This window comes from Panthera onca, chromosome E2 (assembly GCF_046562875.1).
Source record: "Panthera onca isolate mPanOnc1 chromosome E2, mPanOnc1 haplotype 2, whole genome shotgun sequence".
Taxonomy (NCBI): Eukaryota; Metazoa; Chordata; class Mammalia; order Carnivora; family Felidae; genus Panthera; species Panthera onca.
In genome coordinates, this window is record NC_138353.1 from 30,739,511 (window position 1) to 30,756,188 (window position 16,678).

A 16,678-nucleotide genomic window follows, 5' to 3' on the forward strand; every position below is an offset into this window, starting at 1 on the left:
GTTCTTGCCTTAGTTGTTTATGTTAGCCATTCTGACAGGTGTGAGGTGGTATCTCATTGTGGTTTTGATTTGTATTTCCCTGATGATGAGTGATGTGAACCTTTTTTCATGTGTTGGTTGGCCATCTGGATGACTTTGGAGAAGTGTCTATTCATGTCTTTTGCCCATTTCTTCACTGGATTATTTGTTTTTTGGGTGTTCAGTTTGGTAAGTTCTTTATAGATTTTGGATACTAACCCTTTATCTGATATGTCGTTTGCAAATATCTTCTCCCATTCCATCAGTTGCCTTTTAGTTTTGCTGCTTGTTTCTTTCATTGTGCAGAAGCTTTTTATTTTGATGAGGTCCCAATAGTTCATTTTTGCTTTTGTTTCTCTTGCCTCTGGAGACGTGTTGAGTAAGAAGTTGCTACGGCTGATATCAAGAGGTTTTTGCCTGCTTTCTCCTTGAGGATTTTGATGGCTTCCTGTCTTACATTTAGGTCTTTCACCCATTTTGAATTTATTTTTGTGTATGGTGTAAGAAAGTGACCAGGTTTGTTTTTCTGCATGTCGCTGTCCAGTTTTCCCAGCACCACTTGCTGAAGAGACTGTCTTTATTCCATTGGATATTTTTTCCCGCTTTGCCAAAGATTAGTTGGCCATACTTTTGTGGGTCCATTTCTGGGTTCTTTGTTCTGTTCCATTGATCTGAGTGTCTGTTTTTGTGCCAGTACCATACTGTCTTGATGATTACAGCTTTGTAATACAGCTTGAAGTCCAGGATTGTGATGCCTCCAGCTTGGTTTTCTTTTTCAAGATTGCTTTGGCTATTCTGGATCCTTCCTTGTTCCACATAAGTTTTAGAATTGTTTGTTCTATCTCTGTGAAGAATGCTGGTGTTATTTTGGTAGGGATTGCTAGGTCAATGATGAATTTTTAGTTAATTTTTACATATAGTATATGTAACGATCAAAGTTCATTTTTTGCTTATGGGTATCCTATTGTTCTAGCATCATTTTGGGGGGAAAATAATTATTTTTGGTCCACTAAATTGCCTTTCCTACTTTGTCAGAAATCAATGGATTTCATACATGCGGGTGTATTTTTAAACCCTCTGTCCTGTTCCACTGACCTATTTGTTATCTTTACAACTGTTCCACCCAGTCTCGATTCTTTAACTTCTACAAGTCTTGAAATCATTATAAATCCTCCAACTTTATTATTTTTCAAATTGTTTGGGATCTTTCTAGTCTTTTGCATTTACATACGGTTTTAGAATCAGCATGTCAATTTCTACAAAAACATTGCTGGGATTTGGTTGGGTTATGTTGAATCTGTTTTTCAGTTGGAAGGTATTAACAATAATGTTGAGACTCAGTCTCTGAAAGTCCATTTATTTACCTCTTTAATTTGTCTCAGCAATGTTTTATAGTTTTAAATATACCACTCTTACATGATTTTGTGAGATGTATTCCTAAATAGTGCATATTTTGGATGCTGTTATGATAATTTTTAATGTGTTTGTAATTGTTTCTATGATGTAGAATATTGTTTTCTGTATATTGATCTTGTGTCATGCAACCTTGCTAATAAAATCACTGTTTAGTTTATCTTTGTTGTAGATTCCACAGGATTTGTCCATAGACAAATCATGTCTTCTTCGAATTTAGTTTTACCTCTTCATTTCTAATCTTAATGCCTTTTATTTCTTTTTCTTGATTGATTGCACATGTTAGAACCTGCAGTACAATGTTGAATAAAAGTGGGGACAGTGCACATGCTTACCTTTTTCCATTCTTTTTTTTTTTTTTTAATTTTTTTTTAACGTTTATTTATTTTTGAGACAGAGAGAGACAGAGAATGAACAGGGGAGGGGCAGAGAGAGAGGGAGACACAGAATCCGAAACAGGCTCCAGGCTCTGAGCGGTCAGCACAGAGCCCGACGCAGGGCTCAAACTCAGGGACCGTGAGATCATGACCTGAGCCGAAGTCGGACGCTTAACCGACCAAGCCACCCAGGCACCCCACCTTTTTCCATTCTTAAGGAGATAACATTCACTCTTTAATCATTAAGTATGATGTAAGCTTTGGCTCTTTTCGTAGATGTACCGTATCAGGTGAGGAAGTTCCCATCTATTCAAAATTTAATGAGAATTTTTATCAGGAACAGGTATTAGACTTTTTAAATCCCTTTTCTGCATCTTTTGAGATTATCTATTTTTGTCTGTTGATCAACATTGATTAATTTTCAAATTTAAACTACCTTCCATTCCTGGGAAAAATTCACTTGGTCATGATGTATTACCCTTTTCAATATTGGATCCCATTTGTTAAAATTGTGTTATGATATTTGCATCTGTATTCATTAGAGATATTGTGTGTAGTGAGTTTGTGTAATATCTTTGATTTTAGTATCAGGGCTTCATGGAATGCGTTGACATATGCTGCCTTCTTCAATTTTCTGGAAGAGTTTGTGCAGAACTAACTTGGTCTCTAGATGTTTGTAAAATTTTGTCATAACACTATGTAATGTTATGCTTCTATAATTACTTTAAAAGCAATGCTTTTACCATGTATGAGATGTATGGAAGATTAAAAAACTCTGAAATACATCATTCTTTTTTTTTTCTAAAGGATCGTCCTCCCGCTAATATTTGGAAAAAAATTGATCAATCCAGGGACTATAAAAATGGCAATCAACTCAGGGAATATCAACTGGAAGGACTCAACTGGCTCTTATTCAATTGGTACAATAGGTAGGTAGTACATCTTAATAGAAAAAAATTGTGTTGTTTTATTATTTGTGTCAAAATATGTTAAGTAAAATAGGTACTGATGTTGCTGTATTGTTACTGTCATGGAGTTTTTATTATTAAAAGTGAGATTACCTCAGGAAAGTATATAAATTACAATTTAGGATTTTGACTTCAGTTCCTTCCTTTAACGGTATGCCAATCAGATGATTAATTAAGATGATTAATTAATTTAAATGATTAATAATAAAATTTGAAATACTTTTCTTACCATCATAAAACATCTGTTGTGTTACAAAGTATTTTTCAGTTTATCAGCTTAGACTGCTGTCTGCCAGGAATTGAATCTGGTTAGTAAAGTGTGAGCAATTATACCAGTAAGAATTAGGTAGGTTTATTATTTAAGTCTTCAAGAAGCAGTTTGTCAGCAGTTGATGAGGAGTAGAAATCAAAATATAAGGGGTGCCTGGCTGGCTCAGTCAGTAGAGCATGCAAGTCTCTCAGTCTCAGGGCCATAACTTCAAGCCCCACGCTGGGCATGGAGCCTACTTAAAAAAAAAAAACAAAAAAACAGAAGCAGAAATCAAAATGTAAGAACCTAGTAATGAATTTACCCCTTTAATTATTTTCCATGTTGTTCAAAATGCTGTGTGGAACATTATCTCACTTTTTTGCTGAGAAGAAAATATAATTGCAAAAGAAGTGAAAAACAGACCCATGACTGAGAAAGTGTGGTGGTGTATACAAAAGAGCAAACAATAAGGCATTGTTATTAGTAATAACAGCAAAATTTGATGATGCTTTTATTCAGAATCATTCTTCTGTGTTTTTACTTCTCACTTGATTCTTCTGAGTTGTTACACTGAGTAATGGGGAGTCATGAGATGCAGTCATATGGAGTTAGGGGGGACTTGTTACCTCACACAGCACTCTTCTAGTTTATATTTTCTAAATATTGACTTTCATTTTTCTCAGGAGAACCTTCCAGGTAAAATAGTTAACAAAATATTGTTTTACTTGTATTTCCTCATCAGTACCCTTCCCATGGCCTCCACTGCTTGTTTTAAACTTTCAGCACTTCCCTCACAGCCCTCTATCACAGCCCAGCCCTTCTCACTGCCCGTGTGACTGCTCCGTAGAGGAGCCCAGGGCCCACAGGTGAGCTTGTTCAGATTCCTGCCTGCCTTCAGAGCCAGGCCTACAAACGTAGCTCCGTTCTTAGCTTTTCTTACCCCATCCTCATGTACCAGAAGTTAAAAGGTGCCTCCCCAGGACCAAGACTCAAGCTGCTACCTACGTTCTTGAGATGCAGCTCATCCAGTTTTCTCAGAACCTCACTTCGATCAACTCTCACACCTCTGTCACTTCTTCAAGCCCTCTCAAGAGTAGTGCTGTCCCTTCACTCTGCGAACAAATCTGGGTTTAACCTGTTGTAAAAATACAAGAAAGAAAAGAATAAACCTTCTCTTCTTGGCTCTGTTTCTCCTTCTGGCTGCCTCGAGCCCTCTTTGTAATTTCTAGGAAGAACAGGCCATATGGTCTCTTCCCATTTCCTCATCTCCAGCTCTCTCTAAACCTGTTGTTTGGATTTGATTCTCTATCTTTGTAATGCTCTGTTTCCCAATCCATGAGGTATTTTTCAGCCCTAATTTGCTGTGTCCCTGCTGCAAATTCTTGATTTGTGATTTGTGTAGTAATTGCTCCTTCTGTAAACTTTCCCCCATTTTCGCCCCCAGCAGCTTCCATAGTGTGACTCTGTCCAGACTCTGTGACTTTCAGGTCTGCTGGTTTTCCTTCCTCTGCCTGCCCTTTCAGTATTGCTTTTCCTCCTGAAGTTCCTCTGTTGCTCTCTTCTTGTACAGGTTTGTTCTCCACCCCCCCTTGTGCCTTCACTTATCAACAACATCCTAATGGTCTCATATCTTTATCTCTAAGACCTTGAACTCACTCCAAGCCCATATTTCCCTTTGCCTCTTGCTACCCTTAAAGTCTGTCTCACAAATTCTTTAAACACAAAATTCAAAATTAACCATATCACTTCCTGTTTCCTCCATGCCAAACTTGTTCTTCTTCCATATTTTGTATTTCAGTTAAGAATAACACCGTTCAGGGGTACCTGGCTAGCTCAGTCAGTAAAGCATGCAACTCTTGATCTTGGGGTTGTGAGTTCATGCCCCATGTTGGGTGTGGAGCCTACTTAAAATAAATTAACAATAATACAGTTCGTTTAGTCAACCAGACTGAAATCTGGCTGTCATCTGATACCACGTATATCTGGTTGGTCACTAAGTCTAAATCGTTCCAAGTCATAATTAACTTTCTCTCCTCTTTGCCCCCCTTCCTTAGTCCAAGTGCCCATCATTGTTTCCTGCATTATTACAGTACTTCACCAATTAGTGTCCCAGCTTCTAGTCACCTCACCTTCTAATAACCACAGCGGAACCCGAGTAAACTTCAAAATACAAACCCAATCTCATCAGGTTTCTTTAAAACTTCTCACTGACTCCCATTGTATAACAGAATGATGTCTAACCTTCTTCATTTATGACCTCTTCATATCTCAATAATACCCCCTCCTTTTACCCTCATGTCAAAACCATATTTGTAGTCTCCCAGTTGGTCATGTTCTTTACACCTCTACTCCTTTGCTGTGCTCTCTGGCAAAATCCTACCCATTACTAACCTCTTCTCTGAAAGAGATCTCTTCTACTCTCTCTTTTTGCCAGAGTTGGACACTTACTCCTCTGAGCTTCTTAATAAACTTAACTCTGATGATTCTCAACTGGCCTTATAATCATCTGTGGAACTTTTTTTTTTTTTTTTTAAATTATAGCTGCTTTTATCCTACTCCATACACATTGAATCATAATGTGTAGGGGAAAGCCCTGGGTATCTTGTGTTTCTTTCAGGCTTTCAGGTTCTTCTAATGCACAGCCAAAGTTGAAAAACAGTGCTTTATTTGTGCTTCTGTGATAGCACATTGCATAACTGTCTGTTTGGTTGGTTGTTTATTTATTTATCTATTTGCATGTCTGCTTTTCTAATAGATACAAGCCCCTGGAAGGCAGAGAACATGTTCTATTTCTTTTGTATCCTATCTTCTCATACTGTCCCTGAGATAATAGAAGGTATTTAATAAATGCTTCCTGAAAAAATAATATATTTAGTTTGCCTTACTCTTGCCATTTCATTCTTTAACAAAATCATACCTCTAACGGGTGATATCTTTATTTTGGAGCTACAAAAATCTACAGTTTTCCCTCTTCAGGATTATAATAAAATTATAACTTTATATATATAAATAATGATATGCCTATTCTGCACTTCAGCAACTTTTATTTTTTATAAATGCAAGTATTTTAACTTGATCTTTGATTATTTCTGAATATTTATCTTTAAAGACATTGTAGTGTACAGAAAAACCCAATGTATACATGGATAATATATTTGTTTATTTCAGACGAAACTGCATTTTAGCTGATGAAATGGGTCTTGGCAAAACCATTCAGTCAATTACATTCCTCTACGAAATCCTTCTGACTGGTATAAGAGGACCTTTCCTGATTATCGCTCCACTTTCTACTATTGCAAACTGGGAGAGAGAATTCCGTACATGGACTGATATTAATGTTGTGGTTTACCATGGGAGCCTGATTAGCAGACAGATGATACAGCAATATGAGATGTACTTCAGGGACTCACAGGTGTGTTGCTGGTGATTTTGTTGGTTGTTTGAAAGGTCAGGTTTGAAAAAGCTAATTACTACACATTCATTGTTTTCAAATTAAGGATGCATATTATTTGCCTACAAACGTCTTTGTTCAGGCTCTATTCATCATATCTATTTTCCAATAAATTTTAGTAGCTGAAGAGAACAATGACAAGGAATTAGGTTCATGTTCTAGTTCACTATAAAGTGTGATGATTTATACAAATGTACTAATTTGATTGTATCTCTAATATTTCAACTAGAATAATTGTTTTACTGATTGCTTTTAAATGCACATTAAATTTATTTTTAGAATAGTATTTGTTTCTTTGATCATCCTCCAGTTTTCTCCCCTCCATTTTAAAAATTTAAATCTTCAGTGAACACAATGGGTTTAAATGCCTATTCAGATAAAACCTAGGTTCTCTTTCATGTTCAAAGGATTTTGATTTTTAGACATATTTTAAAGTTTGGTTTGTTTGTTTTGTATGCAGATACAAGCATACCTCTATATCTTTTCCCTGTTTGGATTGGTTATTCCAGTACTGTGGTGATTTGGTGGCTTGCTTCTCCCCCTAAATCCTAAAGGCACATTTTCTGTTTTCCTTTGGCCTCTTACTCTTGAGTAGGAGATTTCTTATTTTTCAGCTAAATACACACATCATAAAATTAAGAGATGACATCATAATAAAGAATTTTCTAGCAGAAAGTTAAATCTAGAAACCATTAAGTGCTAATTGCAGTTCTGAGTGGTAGGTAATAGGACTCTTTTAGATTAAGAATTTTATTAAGAAATAACAAAATCAATAAAAACATAGTTCACACAAATTATACTTTTTAATTGGAATAGGTGTATTGCCTGACACTTTGCCTCAGTAGCACCTTAACATTTTATTTTTCTTTCACTGATTCTTTTATTTTATAAGGCTCATTATAACACATGGCCAGGTCAAGGGATATGATACAGTTTGAAGTAAGGTAATGTGCCCAGCCTTCTACTGCTTTTCTTCCCAAGTGTAACTGATTTTCTACCTATTGGAGGCTGAAAATGGACGGATTAATTGATTTAGTTCCTTCAACCTCATTGTCCTTCTTTTATGGTTGAAACAATTACATCTCCTATGAAATAAAGCATCTGTTTAACCCTTTAGTTATTCCTCAGTTATATTGAAACTGTCACCTTTGTACCTTTGAAGCCTATGACATTTCAGTTAGATTATAGTTTGATTTCCTTCTATAGTGTTTTATTCTTCCCAGTCATACATTTGTAGAATTTAAGAGCTGCATGGTATCATAAAAATGATTATGATTGACTTAGTTCTATATATACTATATATGTATAGTATATATAAAAGGCATAATTAAAACTTTGGGAGCTTAAGAGATGTTTAACAGGGTTGCAATTTTAATATATGTCTCATGTGAGCTTGGTATGAACATGAGAGCCTAAAAGCTAAAAGATTCGTGATGTGTTATAAACTGAATAGTATATATAAAATATTATATTTTTGTAGTAAATGTTATACATTCTGGAAAAATACTTTCTGACAGGTTTAAAATTTAAAAAGGTAAAAATGTCTCCTTTAAAGATGAGATAAATAGATTTGTGCTTTAAATACAGATTCAAGGGGCACCTGAGTGGCTCAGTCGGTTAAGCAGCTGACTTCAGCTCAGGTCATGATCTCACGGATTTGTGGGTTTGAGTCCCGCGTCAGGCTCTGTGCTGACAGCTCAGAGCCTGAGCCTGCTTCGGATTCTGTGTCTCCCTCTCTCTTTGTACCTCCCCTGCTCGTTCTTGTCTATTTCTCAAAAATAAATGTTAAAAAAAAAAAAAAAATCTAAAAAATAAATAAATAAATACAGATTTAACTATGAGCTCTTTCAGGTATATTTTAATATAAATTAATTGAATATTTATCTTCTATCATAGTAGCAGTAAAATTATGCTAACATTTTCTGAATTACCCTGAAAAAAGTAACAGAGATAATAATACTAATAATCACAAATATTTATTGAGTAATTACCATGTGCCAGGCAGTATGCCATACATTTTAGAGACAGTATTTTGCTTAATCTTTGTAATGCCTACCTTGTAAATAGGTAATAACATTAGCCCCATTTACAAATGAGGAAACTGAAGTATAAAGAAGTTATATAGTTTCCTCCAAAACCCCACCAAAACTGGGATTAATAAACCCAGGTCACTTAGACTCAAAAGCTCTTATTCTTAAACATTGTGATGTCAATTTAACTGAAAGCATCCTATCCTAGGTTGTTAGAGCTGTGTAAATGCCATGGACTTACACTTTACCCCTATTCTAATAATATTCTACTGGATCAATTTAATGGCCACTGTATATGATCAATAGTAGGAATTAAACCCTAAATCAGAAAGATATACAATCTTTCTTAACCCTTCATTTCTCCTAATCCCTAATAATGTATAGTTTTCAGTCCCATTTAAACATTCCTTTGACTTGGCTTCTAGGTTGTCGTGCTGTCCTATATCATTACCCATTCTTTCTGAAGCCCCTTTTACTGGTTCCTTCTTATCTTCCCTATCTGAACTTGGGGGTGACCCAGAGCTCCATCTTCAGACTCTTTCATATCCGTACTTACTCCATCAGAGGCTCCATTCAGTCCTACAACTTGAGTACCATCTGTACTGCTAGAAGCTCCCAAATCTTATCACCAACTCTAACCTCTTTCCTGAATTCCAGAGTCCTATCCAAATGCCTGTTCAGCTATTCCACTTGGATATCTAGTAGTCGTCTCAAATATAACATGTCCAAAATCCTGAGTTTTCTCTTTGTAGCAAATAGCAGCACCACCTTCTAATTGTTCAAGATAAAAAAATTCTGGGGGTGCCTGGGTGGCTCAGTCAGTTGGGCGTCTGACTTCGGCTCAGGTCATGATCTCACGGTTCGTGAGTTCAAGCCCCGTGTCAGGCTCTGTGCTGATGGCTCAGAGCCTGGAGCCTGTTTCAGATTCTGTGTCTCCCTCTCTCCCTGACCCTCCCCCGTTCATGCTGTCTCTCTCCGTCTCAAAAATAAATAAACGTTAAAAAAAAAAATTAAAAAAAAAAAAAAGATAAAAAAATTCTGCAGTTAAGCTTGAATCCTCTTTATCTCATTCTATACCTATCCATTAGGTAGATCTCCTTTCAAATCCTTTGGGATCTCCTTTCAAAATACATCTAGAACTGAATACTTCTCATGACTTCCCATGATGATCTCTTGCTTGGATTACTATGGCAGTCCCTTAATGGGCCTCTATGATCTGTCCCTGGCCTCTTTCAGACTATTTTTACCATAGAAGCCAAAATTACTCTTTTAAAATACATGTCAAACCATGTTACTCTTGTCCCAGAACCCCCCAATAGCTTCTTGCTCAGAGAAAGAGCCAAGTCCTTAGCACACTTTCATGTCCCAGCACAGCTCCATCCCCTTCACACTCAGCAGGTTTCAGCCACTCTGGCATTCTTACTATTACGTGAAGACTGCCAAAGATATTCCCACATGAGGACCTTCATGCTTGGCTACTCCTTCCAAGAATGCTTTCTCCTCTAGATCTCTAGGTATCACCTGGGTTTCTCCCTCATCTTCAGGACTTTGCTCAAATGTCACTTCTTAGTAATGGCCTCCCAGCCAATTCATAACATTACAGTGGTCACCTCTGACCCTACACTTATTATTTATCCCTGTTTTATTTCACAGCGCTTATCACTTTGTAACTTTTTAAAAAAATTTTTGTTTTTTTCTCAATGGCTGTGTCCTGAATTTGAATCATTGGGATGTAAGTTCCACTTGGATAATTATTTCTGTTTCATTTACTGCCATATCTCCAGCATCTGGAGCAGGGCCTGGCACATAGACACGCAATAAATATTTGCTGAATACATGACTCAGGTGGTTAATTTTGATATCAACTATTTATTTGCCATTGTATGTGTGAACTCATGGATATAAATGATAAATGTTAAAATTGAAATTTCACTGGCCAGATTTTGTAATGGCCATTTCTTTCTTGATCTAAAATTGTTACTATAACTCTTAAAAACTATAAAACATTTTATCAGGGAATACTTACTTGAATATAATTATAAATTAAATAATTGTGTTGGTATACATTTTTTACATTATTCTTGAAAACACTATAATATAGTTTTAATGCTAAATGTCCTCATTTAAAGAAAATATATGCATATGTAAAAATTTCAGTGGAAAATGTAGCAGATGTCTTTAGATGTATTTTTATGCAATTTGACAGGAATTAAAAATTGTGATGAAGACATTCTAGCAAATTATTGTATTTGATAATAAATTTCTAGGGGCGTATCATTCGAGGAGCTTACAGATTCCAAGCCATCATCACCACTTTTGAAATGATTCTTGGTGGCTGTGGAGAGCTAAATGCAATTGAATGGCGATGTGTGATTATTGATGAAGCACATAGGTTAAAGAATAAAAATTGTAAACTTCTTGAAGGTCTGAAACTCATGAATCTGGTAAGTAACTTATCGTTATTTTGACTTAATTCAGTTTCTTAGCTACGTAGTGAAATGCAAAGGCAGAGAGCTAATGCTAAATGCACTCCTTTTTAAGTTTTAGAAGATGGTTATATCTGATTTCTGTCTGGTAATTGAGGTTTTTTCTATTTTCTCTTACGGTTTAATTACTAAGGAACAAAATTTCACATGCTCAGCATATATTGGTTACAATTAATAAATGGCATTTTTTAAAGTCTTCTTGCTAGTGTGTTTGCTTATTTCAAATCAGAGTCTTTTCCATTTTTTTAACATTTTCATTTAATTAACATCACATAATTAGTACACGGACACTTGAACAAGTCACTCCAGTATGCGGAACTACATACAGGAACACATTGAAGTCCTTCTTTTTATGCCCCATTGATGCCCACCCCCTAGTTCCACTCCCCACTCCAGTGTTTATAGATGAGTGTATATCTTTCTAGACTAAACATTTACTGGCGTATACCTACATATGCAGATATACAGATACATATACAAATATTTAGCTTGGGGATTTAGAGATACTGTCAAATCAAATTTTAAATGATAATTCATACGATCATCAGAAATATCTTGTCTATTTCCTATTACTATTATGTTCAGTTTGTAATGCAACTCTAGTTTAGAAGCATATTCCAGTCAGCTCTTCGTATTGTTGCATTGTAGTCTTAATGATTTGAGGCTTGTTCTTCTGTGAAAAGTCCAGTGATGTTTAGCCAAATGATAAAGAATGAGAACCATTTTGCATACAAATTACCATGCCAAGAATGAGTACTAAAGAAACAAATAGCTTCTTTGTTCTTGAAAGTTCTATTTCTTTGAGAAAATATAAAATATGCTTGTTAATTATTTAGAAATTTTCTTTTAAAAGCATGAATAGGTAAAAATAACCTGTAAAAGGGAAGTATTACAAGAATGATAAGAGTTTTTAAAAAAGCAATTGAAAAATTAGTGAAGATTTGTGGGTAGAGATGTATTTTGAGTTGACTCTTGAAAATTATGGTTGGGAAAGATACTTGCTTTTGAAAAACATTGAACATTTGATAACCTATGTCAGCTTTCATATAATTTTAGTACTGTGGTATGTGACATGAATTATTCTTGCTTCATGTAGGAACACAAGGTGCTTTTGACTGGTACCCCTCTCCAAAATACAGTTGAAGAACTATTCAGTCTTCTTCACTTCCTAGAACCTTTAAGGTTTCCTTCCGAATCAACATTTATGCAAGAATTTGGGGATCTGAAAACAGAAGAACAGGTATCCTCATTGGTCCTTGTAAACAAAGGCATCAAATCTCTTATCACTGTGATTGTGTTTATGTATTTGTAACTAAATGCACATATACGTTATATATCTTTTCATCATTTTTTATGCAGGTGCAAAAACTTCAGGCTATCCTGAAACCCATGATGTTGAGGCGATTGAAAGAAGATGTGGAGAAGAAGCTGGCACCAAAGGAAGAAACCATCATTGAAGTGGAACTTACTAACATTCAAAAGAAATACTACCGGGCTATTTTGGAGAAGAACTTCTCCTTTTTATCCAAAGGGGCAGGGCAGACCAATGTACCTAATTTGGTCAATACCATGATGGAGCTCAGGAAGTGCTGCAATCATCCATATCTTATCAAAGGTAGCTAACAAGGATTGCAAACAAATACTTGTTTCTTTGAACGAATGCTCGTGAATTAACGACAGCAACACCACCACCACTACAGCTGCAGTGGCTGTTACGAGGAAAGGCAGTGATGTACCACTCTTGGTGTTTCAGCATCAGGGTGCCCCATGATTGCATGCTAGGTTACAGGAGCAGGACTTGGTTCAGTCTAATGTGGACTGGACTTCCTCCTCCAATAGAATCCTCCTCATGGGCAAAGACAGCAAAGCCTACCTTTGGGCCTCTGGGTTTACATTTTTCTTTTCCCTCGTCCCTTTGCAGTCCAGGTCTCCAGTTAGTGTCTGTTTTTGTGCTGTAATCATGTTGCTTTTTAAGGTCTTATTAAGTTCTCTACTAATATTCTCTCTGTACATCTTTTCACTTATTTCTGGGAATATTATCCCATCTTTATCTAAGACATATGGTTTCTTAGCCCTATAATTAACTCTCTTTCAATCCTGTTATTCTTTAATGATCAGACAGGCAGAGGGAAGGCAAAGAGCCTTTAATACTGATTAGACTCTCTGGAGGAAGTATGCATCACAGAGACCTATAACTTGACTTCCCTCTTAATTGTCCTTGTTTTGATGGCCAGCAAGGATACCTACCCATAGACACATCCAGATTAATTGTGATCACCCTCAATGATGATCACTGTCGTATTGGTATTTAAATAATAGATGTTTGTTTAAAAATACATGTTTACTCACCTAAGGTTAAGACCACATTTTCATTAATTCTTTCCCTGATAGCATTCATTAAACATTTAGCAAACATGTGGGGTACCTGGGTGGCTCTGTCGGTCGGTTGAGCATCCAACTTCGGCTCAGGTCATGATCTCGCGGTCTGTGAGTTCGAGCCCTGCGTCGGGCTCTGTGCTGACAGCTCAGAGCCTGGAGCCTGTTTCAGATTCTGTGTCTCCCTCTCTCTCCGACCCTCCCCCGTTCATGCTCTGTCTCTCTCTGTCTCAAAAATAAATGTTAAAAAAAAAAAACATTTAGCAAACATAAATTTATATAAGGCATTATGCCCGGGGTCCCGACAGATAATAAGATGCTTTAAGACATTGCCCATATCCTCAATGAAATTATAGTCTAGTGTTGATGGGTGTTTAGCCACAAACATAAATAATACTAATAAAAACAGTGTACCTATCATCAGAAAAGTATAATGTGTTACAAAAGCACAGAGGAACACTAATTTTGATTTGTTTTTAAAAGAGAGCAACTGGGGGCTGCCTGCATTTGTGCACTGAGGCTGTCTTCTTACGTGTCTTTGACAGGTGCTGAAGAGAAAATACTTGGAGAATTTAGGGATACGTATAATCCAGCTGCTTCTGATTTTCATCTTCAAGCAATGATCCAGTCTGCTGGTAAACTGGTCCTTATTGATAAATTGCTTCCCAAAATGAAAGCTGGAGGTCATAAAGTGCTCATCTTCTCTCAGATGGTACGCTGCCTTGACATCCTAGAGGACTATCTCATTCATAAAAGGTAAGGCGTATTCATCTACTGAATTATACTGTGAATTACACTAAATACATGCTGCTAAGGATTTGGCATCAGTGTACTGTAACCTAGCTCTACTCACATCTTTCTCTTGATCTAAGAATCCATTTAATTTGTAAGGATTGCTTAGGATGTTCAGGATGTGTCAGGTGTTCTGTGTATGTTGTACATAGTAGGAGGGGCTAAGGAAACTGATTAAGTAAACTTTGTACATTGATGGGTACTTGTTGACCTAGGAATGGGTTTTTAGTGTACATTTTATTGATTTGTAAATTTTGGGGTAATGACTCTTTAAATGGACTTATAACCATCTTCAAAAATAAAAGAAAATGGTTCACCTTTTCAGGTCTTTCATTTTAATTAGAACCTGAACTCGCTGCACTTTCACTCTTGCCATTTACCATATGACATTTATTCATGCTTTAATCCTTTCTGATTTGTTTAATGTGGAATTTTGTTTTGGTTAGTGACAATAAATCTTAAATAGTGTCTAATCAGTATTTAGATGAAAAGGATATTTATCATAAGGCTATGTTCTCAGAACATTCATGGTCTAGTCAGATATCAACATATTTCCATAAAAGGGAATCTGAAGATGCAGCTGTAGATTTTAGTTCAGCAAATTTTGACTCTTATATATAAGTAAACGCCTAGCTAGTTGAGATTATCGGAAAGTGTGTAGTTCGTTTTCGTTTTTTATTTTATTTCTAGTTCTATTTTTAGTTTCAGTGTTACACTCCTTTAGTCTATTTTCAAAATACGTATTATTCTCAACTTTATATCATATGAGATAAAGTTGCAATATTCCTAAGAATAGCTATTCTTACATTTTCTTTATCTTCTTACACAAAGAACTTTATAAGATAAGATGAATCTCATGGAAAACCCCAAATTTCTTTAATGTCACAAGTCATGTTATTGAAGTCACACCCCCATTTCACAGGTAGTAGAGACAACAGTGAGCTCCTGCTGAGACTCTAGTAAATTACATGTATAAAGAAGTGCCTTGAACCACAAGAGGTGTGGCAAATGTGTGTATCCCCCTTCTAGTTCCTAAAGTTTTGTATATTTTAATTTTATTGATGTCTATGATTTTCTGAATTTTGTGTGAATGAGAAAAGATAAAAGAAGTGAAAAGTTAATTGCTTAATAGTAATGACTCTAAAGAATTAGCATTCAAGGCATCTGGGTGGCTCAGTCGGTTAAGCATCTGACTTCAGCTCAGGTCGTGATCTTGCAGTTCATGAGTTCCAGCCCTGCGTTGGGCTCTGTCCTGACAGCTCAGTCTGGAGCCTGCTTTGGATTCCCTCTCTCTCTGCCCCTGCCCCACTCATGCTCTGTCCCTCTCTCTCATACAAAAATAAATGAACATTAAAAAGTTTTTTAAAAAGAAAAGAATTAGCATTTTACAGAATGATTTGGAATGATCCAGAAAACTTTGGATTTTTTGAAGCAAATTCTTAATGTTTCATATTGTTAACATCTTGAAAATTTGTTAAATGTTGAAAGCTGTATTATTATTTTCAGATCCTTTTAATAAACAGACTTGTTTAAAAAGATGAAAAAGAAAAGAATTAGCATTGTAGTTTGCCCTTGATAGATACATAGTTTGCGATCAAGTATATCTTGAGAGAATAACATGATTGAGACAGAGAAACATTGGGAAGTTTCCTGAGGTTTTATGAAAGTCTTTGATTTTTGTTTTAAAAAAAAAAATTTTTTTATTATAATGAGATTAGCAAGGTAGTTTTTGCATGTTTTTTTTTTTTGAATTCCAACTTCTGAAAATGATATTATGATGGTATTTTAGTTATACATCAGGAATGCAGAGATTTTGTGTCTTTATATTACTTTGTATTTTCTCCCTACCACCAACACCAAGAGTTAAAAAACCATAGAAACTGGTTGGGTGATATTGCTTCTTAATTTTATAGTAAATATAATGTTGCAGGAGAACTGACTTTACATCTGATAGAATGTATGTTTATTTTCATTATATTCATCTAACTAAATATATGCCATTTCATTTGATAGATATTTATATGAGCGAATTGATGGAAGAGTCAGAGGGAACCTGCGACAAGCTGCTATAGATCGATTTAGTAAACCTGATTCAGATCGATTTGTTTTCCTTCTGTGCACCCGAGCTGGTGGGTTGGGCATCAACTTAACTGCTGCTGATACATGTATAATTTTTGATTCTGATTGGAACCCTCAGAATGACCTGCAGGTAAATACATTCCTTGGCTAAGAGAATTAAATTTCTTATTGGCAGGGGGGCGGGGCACCTGGCTGGCTCAGTCAGTTAAGCATACAACTCTTGGTGTCAGTTCAGGTAATGCTCTCATGGTTTGTGAGTTTCAGATAAACATCGGGCTCCATGCTGACAGTGCGGAGCTTGCTTGGGATTCTCTCTCTCCCGCTCCTTCTGCCCCTCTCTGCTCACGCTTGCTCTCTCTCAAAAATAAACTAACTAAATAAATTCCTTTTTTCATTCCTATAACTATTCTTGATACTCCACCTCTTGTATTTTTATCT

General features: G+C 35.9%; 1 protein-coding gene across 12 annotated transcripts in view; it reads left to right on the top strand.

The window, feature by feature from the left end:
* CHD9 (chromodomain helicase DNA binding protein 9) overlaps positions 1 to 16,678 on the top strand; it is a 234,466-nt gene that overhangs the window by 155,024 nt on the left and 62,764 nt on the right. For all 12 annotated transcript variants that reach the window (XM_078438705.2, XM_078438709.2, XM_078438704.2 and 9 more), the window contains 7 exons: positions 2,616 to 2,737; positions 6,195 to 6,438; positions 10,775 to 10,951; positions 12,090 to 12,233; positions 12,353 to 12,608; positions 13,915 to 14,125; positions 16,175 to 16,370. In XM_078438705.2, coding sequence (XP_078294831.2) covers positions 2,616 to 2,737; positions 6,195 to 6,438; positions 10,775 to 10,951; positions 12,090 to 12,233; positions 12,353 to 12,608; positions 13,915 to 14,125; positions 16,175 to 16,370 — 1,350 coding nt within the window. The remainder of the gene's footprint in view (positions 1 to 2,615; positions 2,738 to 6,194; positions 6,439 to 10,774; positions 10,952 to 12,089; positions 12,234 to 12,352; positions 12,609 to 13,914; positions 14,126 to 16,174; positions 16,371 to 16,678) is intronic.